At 36.6% G+C, this 24,292-nt stretch overlaps 1 protein-coding gene across 2 annotated transcripts in view; it reads right to left on the bottom strand.

The window, feature by feature from the left end:
* YTHDC2 (YTH N6-methyladenosine RNA binding protein C2) overlaps positions 1-24,292 on the bottom strand; it is a 92,127-nt gene that overhangs the window by 31,580 nt on the left and 36,255 nt on the right. For both annotated transcript variants that reach the window (XM_066274071.1, XM_066274072.1), the window contains 10 exons: positions 18,479-18,605; positions 18,223-18,288; positions 14,609-14,787; positions 14,055-14,151; positions 13,887-13,974; positions 13,723-13,803; positions 10,972-11,054; positions 9,070-9,175; positions 7,067-7,186; positions 6,497-6,769 (listed from right to left, as the gene is read on the bottom strand). In XM_066274071.1, the coding sequence (XP_066130168.1) occupies positions 6,497-6,769; positions 7,067-7,186; positions 9,070-9,175; positions 10,972-11,054; positions 13,723-13,803; positions 13,887-13,974; positions 14,055-14,151; positions 14,609-14,787; positions 18,223-18,288; positions 18,479-18,605 (1,220 nt within the window). The remainder of the gene's footprint in view (positions 1-6,496; positions 6,770-7,066; positions 7,187-9,069; positions 9,176-10,971; positions 11,055-13,722; positions 13,804-13,886; positions 13,975-14,054; positions 14,152-14,608; positions 14,788-18,222; positions 18,289-18,478; positions 18,606-24,292) is intronic.

Genomic DNA, 24,292 nt, shown 5'->3' with positions numbered 1-24,292 from the left:
TGGCTAAGGGGACACTGAATCACGAAGACATAACAATTCTTAATATATATGCACCAAACCAAGGAGCACCAAAATATATAAGACAGCTACTTATTGACCTTAAAACAAAAACTGACAAAAATACAATCATACTTGGAGACCTCAATACACCGCTGACGGCTCTAGATCGGTCATCCAAACAGAGAATCAACAAAGACATAGTGGCCTTAAACAAAACACTAGAGCACCTGGATATGATAGACATCTACAGGACATTTCATCCCAAAGTGACTGAGTATACTTTTTTCTCCAGTGTACATGGATCATTCTCAAGAATTGACCATATTTAGGCCACAAAAACAACATCAGCAAATTCAGAAAAATCGAAGTTGTACACCAAGCATATTTTCTGATCATTAAGCCTTGAAATAAAATTCAACTGCAAAAAAGAGGAAAAAAATCCCACAAAAATGTGGAAACTAAACAACATACTTTTAAAAAATGAATGGGTCAAAGAAGAAATAAGTGCAGAGATCAAAAGATATATACAGACAAATGAAAATGACAATACGATATATCAGAATCTACGGGATGCAGCAAAAGCAGTGATAAGAGGGAAGTTCATATCACTTCAGGCATATATGAACAAACAAGAGAGAGCCCAAGTGAACCACTTAACTTCACACCTTAAGGAACTAGAAAAAGAGGAACAAAGACAACCCAAAACCAGCCGAAGAAAGGAAATAATAAAAATCAGAGCAGAAATAAATGAAATAGAGAACAGAAAAACTATAGAAAAAATTAATAGAACAAGGAGCTGGTTCTTTGAAAAGATCAACAAAATTGACAAACCGTTGGCAAGACTTACCAAGGAAAAAGAGAAAGAACTCATATAAACAAAATCCAAAATGAAAGAGGAGAAATCACCACGGACACCATAGATATACAAAGAATTATTGTAGAATACTATGAAAAACTTTATGCCACTAAATTCAACAACCTAGAGAAAATGGATAAATTCCTAGAACAATACAACCTTCCTAGACTGAGTCAAGAAGAAGCAGGGGCCCTGGCCGGTTGGCTCAGCGGTAGAGCGTCGGCCTAGCGTGCGGAGGACCCGGGTTCGATTCCCGGCCAGGGCACACAGGAGAAGCGCCCATTTGCTTCTCCACCCCTCCGCCGCGCTTTCCTCTCTGTCTCTCTCTTCCCCTCCCGCAGCCAAGGCTCCATTGGAGCAGAGATGGCCCGGGCGCTGGGCATGGCTCTGTGGCCTCTGCCTCAGGCGCTGGAATGGCTCTGGTCGCAATATGGCGACGCCCAGGATGGGCAGAGCATCGCCCCCTGGGGGGCAGAGCACCGCCCCTGGTGGGCGGGCCGGGTGGATCCCGGTCGGGCGCATGCGGGAGTCTGTCTGACTGTCTCTCCCTGTTTCCAGCTTCAGAAAAATGAAAAAAAAAAAATGAAAAAAAAAAAAAAAAAAAAAAAAAAAAAAAAAAAAGAAGAAGCAGAAAGCCTAAACAGACCGATTAGTAGAGAAGAAATAGAAAAAAAACATTAAAAACCTCCCCAAAAATAAAAGTCCAGGCCCTGACAGCTATACCAGCGAATTTTATCAAACATTCAAAGAAGACTTGGTTCCTATTCTACTCAAAGTCTTCCAAAAAATTGAAGAAGAAGCAATACTTCCAAACACATTTTATGAGGCCAACATAACCCTCATACCAAAACCAGGCAAGGATGGCACAAAAAAAGAAAACTACAGACCAATATCTCTAATGAATACAGATGCTAAAATACTAAACAAAATACTAGCAAATCGAATACAACAACATATTAAAAAAATAATACATCATGATCAAGTGGGATTCATCCCAGAATCTCAAGGATGGTTCAACATATGTAAAAGGGTTAACATAATACACCATATCAACAAAACAAAGAACAAAAACCACATGATCTTATCAATAGACGCAGAAAAGGCTTTCGATAAAATACAACACAATTTTATGTTTAAGACTCTCAACAAAAGGAAAATATCTCAACATGATAAAGGCCATATATGATAAACCATCAGCTAACATCATATTAAATGGCACAAAACTGAAGGCTTTCCCCCTTAAATCAGGGACAAGACAGGGTTGTCCACTCTCTCCACTCTTATTTAATGTGGTACTAGAGGTTCTAGCCAGAGCAATCAGACAAGACAAAGAAATAAAAGGCATCCATATCGGAAAAGAAGAAGTAAAGGTATCACTTTTTGCAGATGATATGATCCTATACATCGAAAACCCCAAAGAATTCACAAAAGACTACTAGAAACAATAAGCCAATACAGTAAGGTCGCATGATACAAAATTAACATACAGAAGTCAATAGCCTTTCTATATGCCAACAATGAAACAATTGAGAACGAACTCAAAAGAATAATTCCCTTCACGATTGCAACAAAAAAAATAAAATACTTAGGAATAAACATAACAAAGAATGTAAAGGATTTATATAATGAAAACTATAAACCATTGTTAAGGGAAATCGAAAAAGATATAATGAGATGGAAGAATATACCTTTTTCTTGGTTAGGAAGAATAAATATAATCAAGATGGCCATATTACTCAAAGCAATATACAAATTTAATGCAATTCCCATCAAAATTCCAATGACTTTTTTAAAGAAATAAAGCAAAAAATCATCAGATTTATATGGAACTATAAAAAACCCCGAATAGCCAAAGCAATCCTAAAGAAAAAGAATGAAGCTGGGGGCATTATAATACCTGACTTCAAACTATATTATAAGGCCACGATAATCAAAACAGCATCGTATTAGCAGAAAAATAGACACTCAGACCAATGGAACAGAATAGACAGTCGAGAAATAAAACCACATATATATAGTCAAATAATTTTTGATAAAGGGACCAACAACACACAATGGAGAAAAGAAAGCCTCTTCAATAAATGGTGCTGGGAAAACTGGAAAGCCACATGCAAAAGAATGAAACTGGACTACAGTTTGTCCCTCTGTACTAAAATTAACTCAAAATGGATCAAAGATCTAAACATAAGACTTGAAACAATTAAGTACATAGAAGAAGACATAGGTACTCAACTCATGGACCTGGGTTTTAAAGAGCATTTTATGAATTTGACTCCAATGGCAAGAGAAGTGAAGGCAAAAATTAATGAATGGGACTACATCAGACTAAGAAGTTTTTGCTCAGCAAGAGAAACTGATAACAAAATAAACAGAAAGCCAACTACATGGGAAATGATATTTTCAAACAACAGCTCAGATAAGGGCCTAATATCCAAAATGTAAAGAACTCATAAAACTCAACAACAAAAAAACAAACAATCCAATAAAAAAATGGAAAGAGGACATGAACAGACACTTCTCCCAGGAAGAAATACAAATGGCCAACAGATATATGAAAAGATGCTCATCTTCTTTAGTTATTAGAGAAATGCAAATCAGAACTGCAATGAGCCCTGGCCGGTTGGCTCAGTGGTAGAGCATCGGCCTGGCGTGCAGAAGTCCCGGGTTCTATTCCCGGCCAGGGCACACAGGAGAAGCGCCCATCTGCTTCTCCACCCCTCCCCCCCCTCTCCTTCCTCTCTGTCTCTCTCTTTCCCTACCGCAGCGAGGCTCCATTGGAGCGGGGATGGCCTGGGTGCTGGGGATGGCTCCTTGGCCTCTGCCCCAGGCGCCGGGGTCGCTCTGGTCCCGACAGAGCGACGCCCCACAGGGACAGAGCGTTGCCCCCTGGTGGGCGTGCCGGGTGGATCCCGGTCGGGCGCATGCGGGAGTCTGTCTGACTGTCTCTCCCCGTTTACAGCTTCAGAAAAATACAAAAAAAAATAAAAAAATAAAAAAAAGTGCAATGAGATACCACCTCACACCTGTTAGATTAGCTAGTATTAACAAGACAGGTAATAGCAAATGTTGGAGAGGCTGTGGAGAAAAAGGAACCCTCATACGCTGTTGGTGGGAATGTAAAGTAGTACAACCATTATGGAAGAAAGTATGGTGGTTCTTCAAAAAACTGAAAATAGAACTACCTTATGACCCAGCAATCCCTCTCCTGGGTATATACCCCCAAAACTCAGAAACATTGATACGTAAAGACACATGCAGCCCCATGTTCATTGCAGCATTGTTCACAGTGGCCAGGACATGGAAACAACCAAAAAGCCCGTCAATAGATGACTGGATAAAGAAGATGTGGCACATATACACTATGGAATACTACTCAGCCATAAGAAATGATGATATCGGATCATTTACAGCAAAATGGTGGGGTCTTGATAACATTATATGAAGTGAAATAAGTAAATCAGAAAAAACCAGGAACTGCATTATTCCATACGTAGGTGGGACATAAAAGTGAAACTAAGAGACATTGATAAGAGTGTGGTGGTTACGGGGGGAGGAGGGAAAGGGGGAGGGGGAGGGGCACAAAGAAAACTAGATAGAAGGTGACAGAGGACAATCTGACTTTGGGTGATGGGTATGCAACATAATTGAACAACAAGATAACCTGGACTTGTTATCTTTGAATATATGTATCCTGATTTATTGATGTCGCCCCATTAAAAAAATAAAATTAAAAAAAAAAAAAACATGAGCAAAAAAAAAAAAAGATGTGGCACATATACACCATGGTATACTATTCAGCCATAAGAAATGATGACATCGGATCACTTACAACAAAATGGTGGGATCTTGATAACATTATACGGAGTGAAATAACTAAATCAGAAAAAAACAAGAAATGCAGGATTCCACACATTGGTGGGACATAAAAATGAGACTAAGAGACATGGACAAGAGTGTGGTGGTTATGGGGGGTAGAGGGAAAGAAGGAGGGAGAGGAGGAGGAAAGGGGGAGGGGCACAAAAAAAACTAGATAGAAGGTGACGGAGGACAGTCTGACTTTGGGTGATGGGTATGCAACAGAATTGAATGACAAGATAACCTGGACATGTTTTCTTTGAATATATGTATCCTGATTTATTGATGTCACCCCATTAAAATAAAAATTTATTTATTAAAAAAAAAGAAAAAAATTTCAACTGTGTGATGATGAATATTTTAATTAGATTTACAAATAGTACATCATTATGTTGTACACCTGAAACTTATATGCCAATTATACCTTAATTTTTAAAAAATAATTTAAAAATTAAATATAAAAATAAAATCTAAAACTTTGTGATCAAATAAAATGTATCATTAGTTAATTTATACTCAAATGCTATGAAAGCCTCTGAGTTTATAAAATCCCTGAGAGAACTAAATATCAGGTAACCTAACTGACCAGCTATGTAAAAATATTTACCTTTCATATATAGCTGTTAATTTTTCTCCATGAAGAGTATGGAGATTTTTCAACTAAGCCATCATAACATCAGTTATACCTAAGAATCCTCCATTCTTCCCAAAATAACCTTTTTATCAACTTCCTAATCAGTCTGAGACTGGAAAGTGGAATTTCTAGAAACCATCAATGTGCAGAATAAAACAGCTCCTATTGAAAATGCGTCCTTTTCCTTTGGAATATAGAAAAGCAGTATTATCTATCTTCTCTGCTTTTCAGGGAGTAGGGGAAAAGCAAGAAATAGACAGTAATTCTCCAAATCTCCCTCTAATTATATCATGCTACTGATCTTTAAAATATATGGTACTGAACAGACTCAATTAATAGCAATGCATTACCCATTGTTTAATGCTCACAAAAAAGGTTATCATTATTTGTGTAAATTGTATGCATTATAAAAAAATGCTTGGGAAAAAGTACTTTCTGCATAAACAAAAAAAAGTTTTTTAATGTACAGGTATAGACTACATTTAAGAGAATTTAAGGATAAATAACATGTCTACCTTTTCAGGAAGTAACATTTTCTTCCCTGCATATAAATTTCTAAATTACATATAATTTCCCTTCTACAGAGTCTCACTTTCCTTATCTTTTTTTCCCATTTAGCACTTCCCTCAATTTTTCATTTCTATTATCTTAAGAGATTCTAAATGATCCTATGATTTTGCTGTATAAAATTAAGATTTTAGCATAGTGTCTTGAACACACAAGAAAAAGATGTACTCTAAAAAATTATATTAAAATCAAGATAATTTTCTTTCAAGCTTTCTTCTACATACTGGAATAATATACAATATTTATTAACTAAAATTTTGGAGCATTCCTCACCTAAGATATTACTGAAAGATAAGGAACCTGAGTATTGAAAATAAATACAAGTATAAATAAAAATAAAAAAATATATACAAAACAATACACATATTCCTAATAAAGAGGAAATGAAAGAAAAATGGTAGAGAAAAACTGACAATTTTAACATACTTAACAGTAGGAAGGTTTTTTTCTGGGCTATTAAAAAAATTGACTTTCTAATGAAACAAAATTAATGAAATCATATCTACTTTTTAAATTTCTTACACTTGCTCAAGGAGTGTGTTTAACCAGCAACATTTTCAGAAATAAAGTAACACTGATAGTACCTGGAATGCTCTGAGAAGTGCCATATGATCACTGAAAGTTCCTGCAGTGAAACGTTTCCTACAAAGCATAGCTGCACGTTTCTGAGAGGCCTGGGTTGGCAGGACAAAGGGATCTCGATAGGCTAGTGTGCAAGCAATTGTAAGGATGGGGTCCAGACACTTTAAAACAACAGCACACAGGACCATTTTACCAAGATGTGGTTCTACTGGCAAGTCAGCCAAATGATATCCAAGTTCAGTGAGATCTTCCCATGCATCCATTGCATCTATTGTCTAAATAAAAGGATACAAAACAGAATTTGACATAACCGAAAACAACGCTTAAGCAAGTGACATACCTAAAAACAATCTATAAGAAAAAGAATGTAAATTTTGTTTTGCTACCACATCTCACAAAAAATATATTTTGTTTCAAATATACAAAAAAACTAGTTTTATTATAACTACAACAGTATTAGTCAAAGTACATGATTAAGATAATTTTTTAAAGTACAAAATTAGTTAAGATGTGTTCTCATTTGGCTTAAGTTTCAAGTAAAATAGGTTAACTAAAACTGTAAAGACACCAACCTTAAGCATTTGTACAGCATTTCTCACAATTAAAGCTGGTGGAGGTTCAGGAGCTTTCATAAGGAAGTCAGCAATAGGACAATTAACTGGGGCTAACAGCTTGGTATGTAAACAAAGTTCCTGTAAATTAGAATAGCAAATAATTTTGAAATATTAAAATTTATAAGTGACTTTTACTTTTAAAGAACTCATGAGAACTATAGTTCCCAAATAAAGACTAGCAGAATCTCTGATTAAAATGAACAGTAAAGGAAACAATATCTTTCAATGAAAGATGGGCTTATGCTTTGCCATAGGAACCAGATTTTTACATACACCCTCCAACAACTCATATTAAGATTACCATTGCCGCCCTGGCCGGTTGGCTCAGCGGTAGAGCGTCGGCCTAGCGTGCGGAGGACCCGGGTTCGATTCCCGGCCAGGGCACATAGGAGAAGCGCCCATTTGCTTCTCCACCCCTCCGCCGCGCTTTCCTCTCTGTCTCTCTCTTCCCCTCCCGCAGCCAAGGCTCCATTGGAGCAAAGATGGCCCGGGCGCTGGGCATGGCTCTGTGGCCTCTGCCTCAGGCGCTAGAGTGGCTCTGGTCGCAATATGGCGACGCCCAGGATGGGCAGAGCATCGCCCCCTGGGGGGCAGAGCACCGCCCCTGGTGGGCGTGCCGGGTGGATCCCGGTCGGGCACATGCGGGAGTCTGTCTGACTGTCTCTCCCTGTTTCCAGCTTCAGAAAAATGAAGAAAAAAAAAAAAAAAAAAAAAGATTACCATTGCCACCATTGACAATGTCTCCTCATACTGATTTTACATATAAGAGTCACTGTCCAAAAAAATCTTTTTTCCTCCTTTACATTCTGGAATCCATTCAACAAATACTTAAGTACTTACTAAGTGCTAGATATTATGCAGCCAATTGGAGAAAAAGAAGAGGACAGATTTTCAGACAAATGTCTGCCCTTACGGAGTTTCATTGTGTGTGAAAAACAGAATAATTATATAATTAACTTCTTAATTACAATTGTGATAAGTGCTATGTAGGACACGGAACTTTAGAGGTAAAACAAAACATTTAATCAAGTTGAGGAACAAGAAGGAAAAAGCCATGGGGAAGTCAAAAACAATTTCTTTGAGAAAATGATCTTAAACTAAGATGTAAAAATTGAGTTGGAGTTAAAGGAATAAGGGGTGGGAGGAGTCTAGGGAGAGGAGATAGCACATATGAAAGCCCTAAGATAGAAACAAATAAGATGTGGTGGGGAAATTGAAATTACAGGTATGAGTCAAGAGAATACAAAAGGAAAGAACTAAAACATTTAAATTGGAAACACAAGTAGGAGAGATAATTTAGGCAGTGGATATAATTTTGTATTTAATTCTAAGAGGAACATACATAGAATGCGCATGAGCATGAGGGAGTAAGAAGTCATCTAAGTAAGTGGTAACCAAAATCTGATCCAGTGTCTCTTTAAAAATCTGGAAATCAGCATCTAGCTCAGCACATCAAAGTATCATATTAATGTTCTGATAGTTTTCCCCAGAAGCTACCATGTCTGGCTGTTGCATGAAGTCAGAAAACCCAAAGGAAAACAAGGGCAGAAAATCTCAATGAACTTATTTCCAAATCTACCAAGCATTTTAAACTGAGATTTTCGTGTTATGTTTTGGACCTTAAATAATTTGTTTTCTAATCCTCATTGAGAATATAATAGTGAACACTACATGGTTGACAGACTCCTAGAATGCTGCATAAAAACAAATGATATGCTTATATAAACTGTATTATCACTTAAGTGTTCTCAAGTAATTCTTTAAAACTTTGGACATTTATGAAATAAATTTTCTTATATATAAAAAATATTAGTTATATACATAACCACTCTCCATAATATGTATTTAATAATTTTGTTTTATAAATTAATTACTGAAAAATACAATCAGCATAAGCTGAAATGGTCCCTTCTCCTCCCTCACCCACAAAAATAGGCTTTTAGAATTAAGTATACTTCTACCTGTAATGGCATTCTCAAAAGTTCTGGAGTCTGAAATTCCAACATATTCTGGAATCGAAGTCTACTGAACAGACGGAAACAAATTCCAGGTCTACATCGCCCTGCCCTTTAAAGTAAAATATAAAAGTATGACTCAAGGAATAAAGACCATAATATGAAAACTGTATAACCAATGTGATTTAGGAGACAAAACAAATAAACCAGTATCAGGACATCTAAGTTTGAATCTCAGTTCTGATACTTATCCTCTATGAATCCTTTCAGAAGGCACTTCAGTTGTCTAGGACTTAATTATCTCATTTATAAAGTAAGATTCATGAATGATACCTACATGATATACGGGGTAGGCAAAAGTAGGTTTACAGTGTAAGTATGTGAAACAGTTTATTCTTGTATTATTATTTATTTATTTATTGTATTTATTATTGATATTATTATTAACCTACTTTTGCCCACCTCTGTACAGTCTAAGCTGATGGTAGAAATAAAAAAAAAGAATTATATATGAAAGTGAGTAAAAAATAAACCATGAATAAACATATGGTAATTTAAATTTAACCAACTTTACTGAGCTGATACCAAGCACTGTGTTCAGGCACACTGATGCAAGTTATACAAATTATCCATGATTACACAACCCCAAGGCAGTGTCATTTATCCCATCATCATAGAGATTTGTATAATTTTTTAGACAGTGACAAAATTATTTTGAGGAAAAGTAATCTTTTAATTTCACCCAGTTGCTATATCTGCTAATGGCAAGGTTGAATATGCTAAGTGATATACAGAAACAATCCTTATCTTCGCAAAGCTCACAGATCACAGTGGCAAACAAAACTATAACAGAATGTGATACAAGTTATAAACTCTGACATTGTTGGACCATTTCTTCCTTCATCAAATGCTTCCCTTATTATACACCCATCAGTTCTCCCACCTGTACAGCCTCCTCTGAGAAGTTCTCTTTGCAAATCCTTAAATGTTGATGTTCCTCTGAGTTTGGACTCACCTCTGCTCTTCTTATTCTTCCCTCTCTCAAGGTGATTTTCATTATCCTCCTGTCTTCAATTTCTATCCATCTAGATCTCTTTATACTAATTCTAACCTATACTTCAGAAGCCTCTTAACTCCTCTTGATTTTCCATAGTCAGCTCTAGCTCAACACAAGCAAAAATTAATTATTTTCCTCAACATAACTACTCTTCCCATTTTCCCTACCAGACAATGGCATCACTATCCACAAAATTCTCTGAAATAGAACCTGTACTGCCTGACCAGACAGTGACACAGTGGATAGAGCATTGACCTGGGATGCTGAGGACCCAGGTTTGAAACCCCTAGGTCGCCGGCTTGAACGCAGGCTCACCAGCTTGAGTGCAGGGTCGCTGGCTTGAGTGTGGGATCATAGCCATGACCCATGGTTACACTGGCTTGAAGCCCAAGGTTGCTGGCTTGAGTCAAAGGTTGCTAGCTTGAGCAAGGGGTCACTGGCTCAGCTGTAACCCCCTAGTCAAGGCACATATGAGAAAGCAATCAATGAACTAAAAGTGCCACAACTATGAGTTGATGCTTCTCATCTCTCTCCCTGCCTCTCTGTCTGTCCCTATATGTCCCTCTCTCTTTGGAAAAAAAAAAAAGAACATGTATGACACCCATGATTCCACTATATTCCTTACCCCTGACCCCCTGGACAGATGATCACCAATACTACTCTTCTAAATGTCTCCTGAGTGAATTATCTACTTCTCTTTATTTCTACCACCTCTATAACAATCCAGGCTACTCTCATTTCTCCCTATAAATGGAATTATTAGAAAGAATCTCCTACCATCATTTTTGTCTCTACCAATTCATTCCTTAAAGATTTGAAAGAAGATAATATGTACATTAGATAGACATTACCTGCCTTTTCGTTGTATGGCACTAGCTTTGGAAATCCACACCATTTTTAACATTGTAACAAAATTCAGTGCATCAAAGGATTTCTGTAATATTGTAATATTTAAATCAACTTCATGTCAAAACATAAAAGGTATTTAAGAAGAAATAGCAAAAATATTACTACATATATATATATTTAATATGCCAAGTTTAATTCAAAGCTCCTCTTGATTAGATAATGACAACAGGGGACTAATTTCTTTTTAATCCAGATTTCTGACTAAAAACATTCTAAGGAAAAGAATGAAAACAACTCAGAAGAGCTTAAAAACTTCCTCTCTCTGTGCCTTGCTGAGCTATCTGTTTCTCTCTGCTATAGCTGAGTAATAGCAGTCAGTTCTCACAAGCATCAAAGACTGGAAAGAGCTGGTCTATTCTCTCCATGTCACTTTCCACCAGATTTACATTACTGTTGGGAATAGAAATGATCAGGGAAAGACAGTTTTATAAAATACTTTTCAGGGAGCTTGATCTGGAGAAATAAGAACAACAACAATTTCTGAACCAATCCTATCCCAAAGTGAAAAAATTTTAACCCCTTCCATTTTACCTCCTGCTGAGACTAATGAAGTTAGCCTATCCAGATTGTTACAGCATACTTCCTCATAGAATCTAAAGTGAAAATGTACTGTAGAAAAATATTTTTAAAGATTTCATTCTTAACTAAAATATATACTTCATTCAGTGATATACTTTCTTTTTTGAAAAATAACTATATAAAACAAACAAATGTTCTAATAGTTTAATTGTGGGATTAGTAAAGATGCTGCTTAGTTTTTAATGAAATGTTACATTTGTCAATATTGTATGTAAATTACTTTTGACACTAGCATCATCTTCTAAACTATGGTTTATTTGATAAATAACATTTAAAGAAATTAATTTCTTAGTCAAAATCTACTTCAGTTTTAGATAATTTTAGGGCAATAAAATCTGAATTTTCATTGATTCCTTATTCAGACTTTTAATGATAATATTCTTACCCTCCTATAAAAAATAAAATATATCCCTCTTTTACAATATCCAATATAATTAAATGTCAAACTTTTATAATGATATTTTATTTTTAATAAGCTAATCCTAAAAACTATATTGAAAACATTATAAAGTAATTAACAAATTTTCACATTAAAAATAATCATTTAGCCTGACCAAGCAGTGGTGCAGTGGACAGAACATTGGACTGGGATGCAGAGGACCCAGGTTCAAAACCTCGAGGATGCCAGCTTGAGTGAGGGCTCACCAGCTTGAGCATGGCGTTGCTAGCTTGAGCGTAGGGTCATAGACAAGATTCTATGGTCACTGGCTTGAGCCCAAAGGTTGCTGGCTTGAGCCCACGGTCATTGGCTTGAGCAAGGGGTCACTGGCTCTGCTATCGCCCCTGATCAAGGCACATATGAGAAAGCAATCAATGTACAACTAAGAAGACTAAGGTGCTGCAATAAAGAATTGATGGTTCTCATCTCTCTCCCTTCCCGCCTGTCTGTCTCTATCTGTCCCTCTCTCTGTCTCTCTATCTCTATCATTAAAAAAATCATTTATCTCCACTAGAATGGACATAATTCACCTTCTACAACATGAATAGTACTTCTTTCCTTGAAAAATCAACTACCTCTATCATTTTCAATTCGTTCAGTGAAAGGTTAAGTATATTGAGAGTTGCTAGGCATTCCAATACTAAAAGAACATATATGCTGCCTATATTCTTTCTGTTTTGGGGGGGGTTTTTTTAGTGAGAGGAAGGCAGGCAGAGACAGGCTCCCACACATGCCCCAATCAGGATCCACCCAGCAAGATCATCAAGGGGCGATGCTCTGCCCATTTGGGGCACTACACCATTGCTTCGTTGAAACTGGAGCCATTTTTTAGCACCTGAGGCAGAGGCCATGGAGCCATCCTCAGTACCCAGGGCCAACTTACTCCAATCAAGCCATGGCTGCGGGAGAGTAGAAAAGAGAGAGAGAAAAAGAAGAGGGGGAGGAGTGGAGAAGCAGATGGGGGCTTCTCCTATGTGCCCTGACAGGAATCAAACCTGGGACATCCACACACCAGACCAAAGCTCTACCACTGAGCCAACCAGCACAGGCCTATGTTGCCTTTATTTACAGTAGGAACTGGTACTAAATATTTTAGCCTTTGTAGAGGGTTTCTGTTGCAATACTCATATCTGCCATTGCAGTGTAAAAGTAGCCACAGAGAGTGGGTCAAAGAATAAACATGGCAGTTTCCCAATAAAATTTATTTTTATAAAAGCAGGTGATAGGCTAATAATGGTTTTGTTCACTTTATTTCAGCATGGTTCTCTTACACTAAATATCTTTTGCAAACCTACTATATGTGTAGCACTGAAGACATAACAATAAATAAGAAGGACATAGGCCATTCCTACATGTAGAAGAAAAACATACAAAATATGTAAAAAATACAAAATATGTAATTGATAAAATTTTCACTGTAACTAGCCAAACCTTTTACTTTCCTCTTAGTATTTAGTGAGCAAAAGATAATTGTTTTGCATAATTTGTTAAAATAACAAGATAGATCCTATATACTGAATTGTTTAAGGCAGAATACTCACTAACATTTACTATGTTAAATTTATCTAGAACCAGAAATTTTTCCAGTAAAGTGAATTCTGCTCATAAAAGTATGCATTTGAATAGAACTTAGCCTTCCTCATTTCAGTTAAAAATACAACTTATCTATACATACCTCTTTCACCTTACCAGAATCAATAACAAAGACAACATCATTGACTGTGATGCTGGTTTCAGCAATATTGGTGGAAAGGATCTGTAAAGGGATGTCATGTTATAGTTAACACAAAAACAAACAATGATTAATAAAATATAAAAATAAGATATTATGAAGCTTACTATTTTCCGAACACCTGCAGGTGGGTTTTTTAATACTTTCTTCTGATCAGATGTTTGCATATTTGAATGAAGCATAAAGACTTGATATCTGTTCACAATTGAAAGAGAAAGTATGCTATGGTATGTATCTCTTATATAAAGCAAAAAATATAAAGCTTTAGCTTTTACCTATGTGTACTGTCAGCAAACCGCTTGTCATCAAATAGGATGCGATCCCTCAGTCCAACAATTTCATCATATCCAGGAAGAAAAATTAATATTGCACCTTGGAGAAAAATGATTTTGTTAATATTAAATTTCACTGTGAAACCAAACTCAATCAATAGAATTAGCTATAATAAACTACATCACGTTTTCAAGTACTGATAAAATGTAATAAGATGACATTTAAGAGATCGTGTATCATTATCAAGGGAATTACATAAAAATTTGTACACACAAAATATGAATTTTTACATCAAAGTATACATTTTTGTTCCAGGTCTTTTAGATCAATGGTTATCAACTATACTTGGGAACCAATGAAAATAGGAGAGTTATTTCAGGGACCAATAAGGCAGAAATCACCCTGAGCATAAGAGAATTTGACTAAGATCATTAGGTCTGTAATCTTCATACAGTATCAGGGTGATTAACTCTTTCATGGACCAGCATGAAATTTCTGGAGGACTGGTCCCTGGACCGATGGTTGAAAAATACTGTTTTAGACAACACTTATTTACCAGCATCACAACTATGGCAGATATTGTATAGAAGATGCATAATCAAATCCAAGTCTACTTTTTCATCATCAAAACTATGATGATAAGCTTTCAGGAGTTCTCTATCTTCTGCACTGAGATCACTTCCATTTGTCTGAACCAGAGAACTTTCATCCAGATTTCCAAATTCCAACGAAGCACTATAAATAAATAAATAAATAAGTAAGTAAATAAGGACCAAGTCGATTTTTTATTAAAAAGAGTAATCTTTTTTTTTTCTTTTTTTAATTTTTTTAATTTTTTTTTTTTCTTTTTCATTTTTCTTAAGCTGGAAACAGGGAGAGACAGTCAGACAGACTCCCGCATGTGCCCGACCGGGATCCACCCGGCAAGCCCACCATGGGGCGACGCTCTGCCCACCAGGAGGCGATGCTCTGCCCATCCTGGGCGTCGCCATGTTGCGACCAGAGCCACTCTAGCGCCTGAGGCAGAGGCCACAGAGCCATCCCCAGCGCCAATGAAGCCTTGGCTGCGGGAGGGGAAGAGAGAGACAGAGAGGAAAGCGCGGCGGAGGGGTGGAGAAGCAAATGGGCGCTTCTCCTGTGTGCCCTGGCCGGGAATCGAACCCGGGTCCTCCGCACGCTAGGCCAACGCTCTACCGCTGAGCCAACCGGCCAGGGCCTAAAAAGAGTAATCTTTTAAGGCTAATGTGCCCCATTATGTCCTTCTTCAAATTTTCAATACAATATACACTAAGGAAGGTAAGTGATATTTAATGTCTTAGCTATAATTTATGCTTTCGTTTAAGTACATTATTCAAAGTATAATTTGGTAATAAGTGCTTTTTAAAAAACAAACTAAAGACATTTCTCCAAAGAAAATATACAATGGCCAAAAAGCACATGAAAATATGTTATTAGTCATTAGAGAAATAAATATTAAAACCACATGAGATAATACTTCACAATGATTTTGATGACTATAATAAAAAAATGTTTGAGAGGGTGTGGAGAAATTGGAACTTTCCCCCCATTCATTGCTAGTAGGAACATAAACTATTGCAGCCACTTTGGAAAACAATGTGACATTTCTTCAAAATGTTAAACATAGTGCTACCATAATGCCCCAGCAATTTGACTTTTAGGTGTATATATATGCAAAAAAATTAAAGTACATGTCCATATAAAAATTTGCAGACAAATGTTCATATCAGTATTATTCATCACAGTCAAAAAGTGCAAACAACCAAAATGTTCATCAGCTAATGAATGAATACACAAAATGTGATCTGTCCATAGAATGGAATATTACTCAGAAAAAGGATACTGCAAGATGGATAAACTTTGAAAACATTACGCTAGGAGAACGAAGCCAATTGCAAAAAAACACAAATCATATTATAAAATTCCAATTCTTTGAAATGTCCAGAATAGATAAATCTGTAAAAACACAAAGTAGATTAGTGTTTGACTAGAGCTGGGAAAGTTAGGGTAAATGAGGAGTAACTGCTAATTAGTAAAGGCTTCCTCTTGGGGTAATATGTTCTCAAAATTGATTGTGGTAATGGTTGCATAACATTGCAAACATACTAAAAAACCATTAAATTGTACACTTAAATGGTTGAATTACCATATTTCCCCATGTATAAGACAATCCCATGTATAAGATGCACCTTAATTTTGGGGCCCAAAATTTGAAAAAAAAAAAGTATTACATAAAGTTATTGAACTCAAGTTTTATTCATCATAAAATTCATACAACTCCTCATCACTGTCGAAACTCCCATCCATTAGCTTGTTCTCATCTGTGTCTGCAACAATGAGTGCAAAAACAAGCGTGAAAAAGCAAGTAAAAAAAATCTACAAACACTGTATAAGACGCACCCAGTTTTTAGACCCCAAATTTTTCGAAAAAAAATGTGCATCATATACATGGGGAAATACAGTATGTGGTTTGTAAAATTTATCTCAATAAATTTAAAAACCAAACTTCTGGTTATCATGTACATTTTCTTAATAGGTTATTTTCTCATTCTTCACTATAATAAATGACACTGAAGAAAAATCCACATTTAAAAAAATATTCTTAACAAGATTCTTAATTTGGTAATTCTATACTAAAAGCAGATTAATTACACTATTTTCCAAAAGCCAAAATCAGCATAAATTACTGAAATAAATGCCTTGCTTCTTTATCCTATATGTAAAAATACAAACTATTGCCATTACCAATAATTATTGATAACATTTCTAGGAAGTTCAGCATAGTGCAATCACTCTAAAAGAGTTTAGCAAAAAGATAAACATAAGAATGCTTTCAACAGGGAAAATATTAAACTTATACAACTCTATAATTGCAGTATTTAATTTTAAGATCAATTTTAAAACATTCCAAGGTTTTATTCTTACTCTTTAACACATGAATGAAGAAGATATTATGTTCTTTGTTTTAAGTTATAAACTTCAGATATCAATTATCAATTATGCAGCAAACATAACCAATATAATTTTAAATATTTGAAATTTATAATTGATAATGTCATGATCTGGGAAATAAAAAGAAAGCCCAGTTAATCAGGATAATTAAAATATTATCCAGATAATAACTTTATTGTTAATTTGTAGTGTCTAGTGAGGTATACCTAACAGCATAAGAATGTCTGAAACATTCAAAATGTTAGCACTAAAAAGGATTGCAAGTTCTGAGTGCTATTATTGAAATGACAATAAAACCTACCATACCAGAATGAGCATTTGGATCTGCCAAATAACTTTGTCAGTTTACAATTTTATTTTATATTCCTTTTTTACCATTTTAGTGATGTTTTAGGAAAATGCAGAGATAAATACATGTTTTTAGCTACCATGTTTAACTGGAAATTCCCCTTCTGCATTTTCAAAATAAAATTAAAAATAAGATAAATATAAACAGTAGATCTTATTAGCTATTAGCAACCTGCCAAAAAAAAAAATCAGAAAAATTTCTTAGAATTACAAAAAAAGAAATGTCTGGATAAGAGATTGTAAATTTGTCACTTTCTATGATTTACATGGCTAAGTTTTTATAAAAACTAATTAGTGGATCTTATTAGCAACTTACCAAAAAAAAAAAATCAGAAAAATTCTTAGAATTACAAAAAAAGAAATGTCTGGATAAGAGATTGTAAATTTGTCACTTTCTATGATTTACATGGCTAAGTTTTTATAAAAAGTAATTAGGGGTCCTGGCCAGTTGGCTCAGTGGTAGAGCACTGGCCCAGTGCATGGATGGAAGTCCCGGGTTCGATTCCTGGCCAGGGCACACAGGAGAGGTGCCCATCTGCTTCTCCACCCCTCCCCCTCTCCTTCCTCTCTGTCTCTCTCTTCCTCTCCTGCAGCCAAGGCTCCACTGGAGCAAAGTTGGCCCAAGCACTGAGGATGGCCCCATGGCCTCCACCTCAGGCGCTAGAATGGCTCTGGTTGCAACAGGGAAACACCCCAGATGGGCAGAGCATCGCCCCTGGTGGGCATGCCAGGTGGATCCCAGTTAGCACGTGCAGAAGAGTGTCTCTCTGCCTCCCTGCTTCTCACTTCAGAAAAATTCAAAAAATATATTTAAAAAAAGTAATTAGAATTAAACATAGTATAAAGTTTTACCTGTACGATTCTAGAAGATCCACAATTTCAGTCTGCCCAAAGTGTTTAGCCCAATCTAAAGCCATCCTGCCAAAATTCAAAGATATTAAATTAAGACAGAGAAATAATGTTCTACAAATTATAAAACTAAGTCATTCAAAATTATTCATTCACTCATTAGAGATGTACCAGCAATTATCACACAATAGCAAGAAATCAAAAAAGATACATGTAACTACACAAAGATACACAAAAAATGGATGCAGTTTAAAATTACCAGCCATTTGATGCTTTGCTATGGATATTGGCTCCCATACTAATTAACTGCTCTACTTGACTTGAAAAACCTCGTCCTGCAGCAACCATCAGAGCTGTTGCACTAGTGCCACTATGTCTGTAATCAACTGAAATAAGGAAAAGATAAATATGTGTTAAATTTCCAAAATATTTTAAATCACTTTAACATTTTTAAAATTTAAACGAAAGAATTGAGTATCAGGAGAATTAACCTGGGACATGCTCCTTCACCCAGCTACATTATAACAGAATTATATAACCCTTAACTCATATCATCCCAGGAGACGTTATTGATATGTCCTCAGTATAAACAGGACGAAATAGGGACTATCAATTGGAAGGTCAGAGAAGAAAAGATAGTTGGTAAAATATTTTAAGCTCACCAAGACAATTAAAACAGAAAAGGAGAGCTACTAACTTGCAGAATTGCAGAACCCTTAATCTTTCTAAATATAGAGATTGCCTTGATCACCAAATGACATGACAGAATTAGAGAAAAATTAAAAAGTTAATTTTCATCAGCAGCTGGTAATGAATGATTAAAAGTGACAAAGTTTAAAACCACTTTTTGCTGTTCTTTCGTTTTGCTTTTATCCCCCCATCATTTGAGGCTACTATTTTCAAAGATTCTTAATGGAAATAACACTGGCAGAAAGTTTACTTCTCATAAAAACCCTCCATGAGAAAAATAATTAAAGTTCTATTGAATTTAAGTTCCATCCTAGAATATATTTCTCAAGCAATGCTTTATATTGTAATTGCTTAGCACTAATTAGCTTACATTACAAAATTGGTAACTTCAGAAAGAAATTACCATTGAAAAAAATTCTCCACAGTAAATTTTAAGATAATTACAAAAGGAAATTTTAATTTTCCATATATACATAATTATTCTCATCACATAATAACACTCTAAAACATGGTATGCAGTGCTAATATAAATCAATGGTTCTTAAGGTGGGAAGGAAGACTTACAAGGGATTTAGCTCATGCGTTTTATTTCTGAAAGCACAGAGAGTCATCATGCCTTACTCCTACATTCAAGTTCAATAGGTCTGGGATAGCCAGGTACATGACATTTTTAAAGAGGTCTGCCAAGATTATGATCTCTACTCACTATATGAGAATTACTGCTTCCACTAAAAATTCAATTAACAGTCTTGGAAAACAGAACCAAAATGTGTATATTTTGAGCAGAGGGGCATGAGTAAGCATGAATGTTTTAAAACATCCAAGCATTCTTTAATACTCCTCCCTTCAAAGGGTAGAGCCTAATTCCCTTCTCACTAAGTGTGAGCTAGGCTAAGTGGCTCACAAACAACAAATAAAGTAATAGCGTGCAACTCTGAAGATTAGGTCATAAAAGGTATCTACAGCTGCCTGCTTGCTTTTTCTCTTCCTCTCTTGAATCACTCACACTGGGAGAAGCCAACTGTAACATCCTGGAAAAATAAGGCAGCCCTATGGAGAGATCCAGATGGCAAGCAACTGCGGCCTTCTGCCAACAGCAGAGATGAAGTGAGGTTCTTACCAACAGCCATGTGAATGAGCCTTCTCAGAAGCAATCCTCCAGCTCCAGTAAACCTTCAGACCAAAAGGTAGATTTGGCCCATTGTTTCTGCTTACCAACTTTTTTTAGTTCTAATTGTTATCTAGCATATTAATGAACATAGGACCAAGCCCCTGACAACAGTTTAACCACTATTTTACAAGTGACTAGGAACCAGAACCAATCCCAGATTCTTGACTCTCAGAAACTCTGAGATAATATTGTATTTCAGGTTGCTAAACTGCTGTATAACCATATGTTATACAGCAATAGATAACAAAGAGAGAACATGACAGAGAACGCTTGGTCTTACTAAAACAGGTAATTACTAGCTGCTTCCATGGGATCACATGGGAAAATTGATGGCATTAAAAAGAAATCGATGAAGCCCAAGGTTTCCTGGATCACACAAGGTATTTTCAACTCTGGTGTCAATTAAAAGCTGAGATTTTAGAAGAGAAATAAATAGATGGGAAGGGAATAACTGTTCATAGAGCTAAAAACATTTTAGTTTATCCCATAAGGCTTAAGACATTAAAATACTAGGCTCTGAAAAATATCCAATAAAACTATAAAGAAGAGGGACCTGGGTCCATAGGATGACTACTATGAAAGCAATCATCTGGCATCCACTAAAAATATATCTAGGAAGAGGATCAAAAATAATATATATACTTTAAAATATTTCATAAATATTTTAAAGCAACATGTCTCAAAGTTTAAGTTTCCCATCTCTCAGGTAAGATTGGTAAACTTCAGAGTATATATTTCAGAAAATAATGGAAAAAAAAGACTGCCAGATACTGTAGATGAATAAATGGCTACATTTCCAAATACAAAAAACAACAACAACTTACTTTTCAAAATATAGATTATTTTTTAAATGAATGATAAGTTGAAAAAAGTAGATCAACAGGAGTCAACAATACATTTACAAAGAACAAGAAATGCCAAATGACCTTTATTTTCTTAAGAGGTTTGTTAGATTAATAGATAGTATTATAACCACTTGAAATACCACGCCCATATGTTGAACTAGTAGGATAAATAATGTCTAGTTATTGATACAGTCCTCTTCAAGTTCATAAGCTGAGAAAGTTCATTAATATGCCAGATAACAATTAGAACTAAAAAAAGTTGGTAAGCAGAAACAATGGGCCAAATCTACCTATATGGCCCTGGCCGGTTGGCTCAGCGGTAGAGCGTCGGCCTGGCGTGCGGGGGACCCGGGTTCGATTCCCGGCCAGGGCACATATGAGAAGCGCCCATTTGCTTCTCCACCCCCACCCCCTCCTTCCTCTCTGTCTCTCTCTTCCCCTTCTGCAGCCGAGGCTCCATTGGAGCAAAGATGGCCCGGGCACTGGGGATGGCTCCTTGGCCTCTGCCCCAGGTGCTAGAGTGGCTCTGGTTGCGGCAGAGCGACGCCCCAGAGGGGCAGAGCATCACCCCCTAGTGGGCAGAGCATAGCCCCTGGTGGGCGTGCCGGGTGGATCCCGGTCAGGCGCATGCGGGAGTCTGTCTGACTGTCTCTCCCCGTTTCCAGCTTCAGAAAAATACAAAAATAAAATAAAAAAATCTACCTATATGATGAGATTTAAAAGGAATAAATAAATGTCTTCAGCTCAAAAAAATTTAAAACAAAAAGTAAATTATAGGGAGAATTAATCATGTGTTAAAAAAGAACTAGAAGTTTCAAAGACAATCTGAATCAGTAAAAAATGTGGTTGGAAACAGTTACACTGACTATAGGATGAATTACTGTAAGTCAAGAGTAGAGGTTTTTAGGCTGACAGATTTACTCTACCCAAAGCTGATCATTAAGAGAGTTATCACCCAGGACTGAACACCATGCTTTTATTTTTGTTTTTTGTTTTTTGTTTTTTATTTATTCATTTTAGAGAGGAGAGAGACAGAGGAGAGAGAGACAGAGAGAGAGAAGGGGGGGAGGAGCTGGAAGCATCAACTCCCATATGTGCCTTGATCAGGCAAGCCAAGGGTTTCGAACCGGCGACCTCAGCATTTCCAGGTCGATGCTTTATCCACTGCGCCACCACAGGTCAGGCTGAACACCATGCTTTTAAAAGGGACAAACTAAAACATAACCAGAGGAGGTAAATGAGGACAGGAGAGAATTAGATAGCATGTTATGAAAAAGAAGAATAGTTGAAGTCATAAGTGTGGCTATCCCAGAATACAAAAATAGGAGAAAGAATAACTATTTGCATATATCTGAATTTCTGTTAGGCAAAAATAGATACTTTATCATCTCCCAAGAAGCAAAAAAGGGTAGAGGTTACATAGGTAGATTTCACTTTAAAATGTACTTTTAAAAATTAACAATTAAGTCAAATTTGGCCCTGGCCAACTGGCTCAGCAGTATAGCATCTGCCCGGCGTGTGGATGTCTTGGGTTCGATTCCTGGTCAGGACACACAAGAGAAGTAACCATCTGCTTTTCCACCCCTCCCCTTCCCCCTTTTCTCTCTCTCTCTCTTTCTCTCTCTATCTTCCTTTTACCATCATGCAGCCATGGCTCAAATGGTTTGAGCAAGTTGGTCCCAGGCACTAAGGATGGCTCCAAGGCCTCACCACAGGTGCTAAAATAGCTTGGTTGCTAAGCAGCAGAGCAGTGGCCCCAGATGGGCAGAGCATCACCTGGTAATGAGCTTGCCAGGTGGATCCTGGTTGGGATGGATCCTGGTCAGGGTGCATGCAGGAGTCTGTCTCTCTGCCTCCCCACCTCCCACTTAATAAAAAAAAAATCAAATTTGAAAAAATAGTCTTTAAAAAAGGTAGTAAGCTTTCTATTACTAAACATGGTCAAATAGATAATTATTTGGTAGGATACTTAAAAGTTATATCATTATTTGAGAAACACTGAATATTGGGTGCTGGCCCTGGCTGGTTAGCTCAGTGGTAGATCATTGGCCAGAGTGTGGATGTCCACAGTTCAATTCCCAGTCAGAGCACACAGGAGAAGAACCCATCTGCTTCTCCATCCATCTCCCTCTTGTTTCTCTCTCTCTCTCTTTCTCTTTGTCACTCTCTCTCTCTCTTTCTCTCTCTCTTCTCCTCCTGCAGCCATAGCTCAATTGGAGCAAGTTGGACCCAGGCTCCATGAGGATGGTTCCATGGCCTCCTTCTCAGGCACTAAGAAGAGCTTGGTTGCTGAGCAATGAAGCGATGCCCCAGATGGAAAAAACATCACCCCCTAGTGGGCTTGCCAGGTGGATCCCGGTCAGGGCACCTGCAGGAGTCTGTCTCTTTGCCTCCCCTCTTCTTACTGAATTAAAAAAAAAATAAAAAAAAAAAAAGAATATTGAGTGCTTATTCAAACAGTATTTTCGATTTCTGACTTGGAATTTGTGGATGCATAAGGCCAACTTATATATGATACATTGTTCTATGCCATTTTATATAAGACACTTAAGTATCAGTGAATTTCAGTATCCTAAGGGGATCCTGGAAGTGATACCCCTGGGATTCCGAGGAACTGTAGTTAAGTTTTTGGAGAGTCAATCATTATACATGAAATTTTCAAATGCATGGAGGTCTGTACTACTAACCCCACACTGTTCAAGGGTCAACTGTCCAATAAAAATAATAAAGCAGAGGAAAGAGAAATAGTGAGAAAAGGGTGCAATTTTAATAAAATGATCAGAAAAGGTCTCTCTGAGAAGTCACTAAGTAGAAACCTAAATGAAATAGACATTAGGCCATAAAAGTATCTATGAAGACAGAATTCCAGGTATAGGAAACAGCAAAATAAAAGCCCAAAGATGGGAAAGTGCCAGCACATATGAAGATAAGAGTGGCTAAAGCAAAGTGAACAAGAAAAACAGAAGTAGAAAATGAGACCAAAAAGGCAGTCAGAGACCAAATCAGGGAAAGGTCTTTGATTTTTATTCAAGGTATAATTAAAAGCTAAAGAAGAGCAAAGAACAGGGAAGTGGCATGATCCAATTTCCTTTTTGAAAAGATCAATCTGATTGTTCTCTGGAGAAAAGACTGCAATAACATAATAGAAGCCGTTAACAGGCTACTGCAATAGTCCAGGAGAGAAATGTTGGCTTATACTAGGATTGAAGCAATAAGGGAAGTGCCATGTAGCCAGATTTTGATTTATTTAGAGGTAAAGCTAACAGGATTTGTTAATGAATTATATGTGGGGTGTAAAAGCAAAGTCAAGGATGATTTGATGTTTTGTTGACTTAGCAACTAGATAAATTATAGTACCTTACATTTA

The sequence above is a fragment of the Saccopteryx bilineata genome, chromosome 4 (genome assembly GCF_036850765.1).
Source record: "Saccopteryx bilineata isolate mSacBil1 chromosome 4, mSacBil1_pri_phased_curated, whole genome shotgun sequence".
In the NCBI taxonomy this organism is placed as follows: Eukaryota; Metazoa; Chordata; class Mammalia; order Chiroptera; family Emballonuridae; genus Saccopteryx; species Saccopteryx bilineata.
Note: the sequence above shows the minus strand (reverse complement) of the source record. Positions and strands in the feature narration are given on the sequence as shown.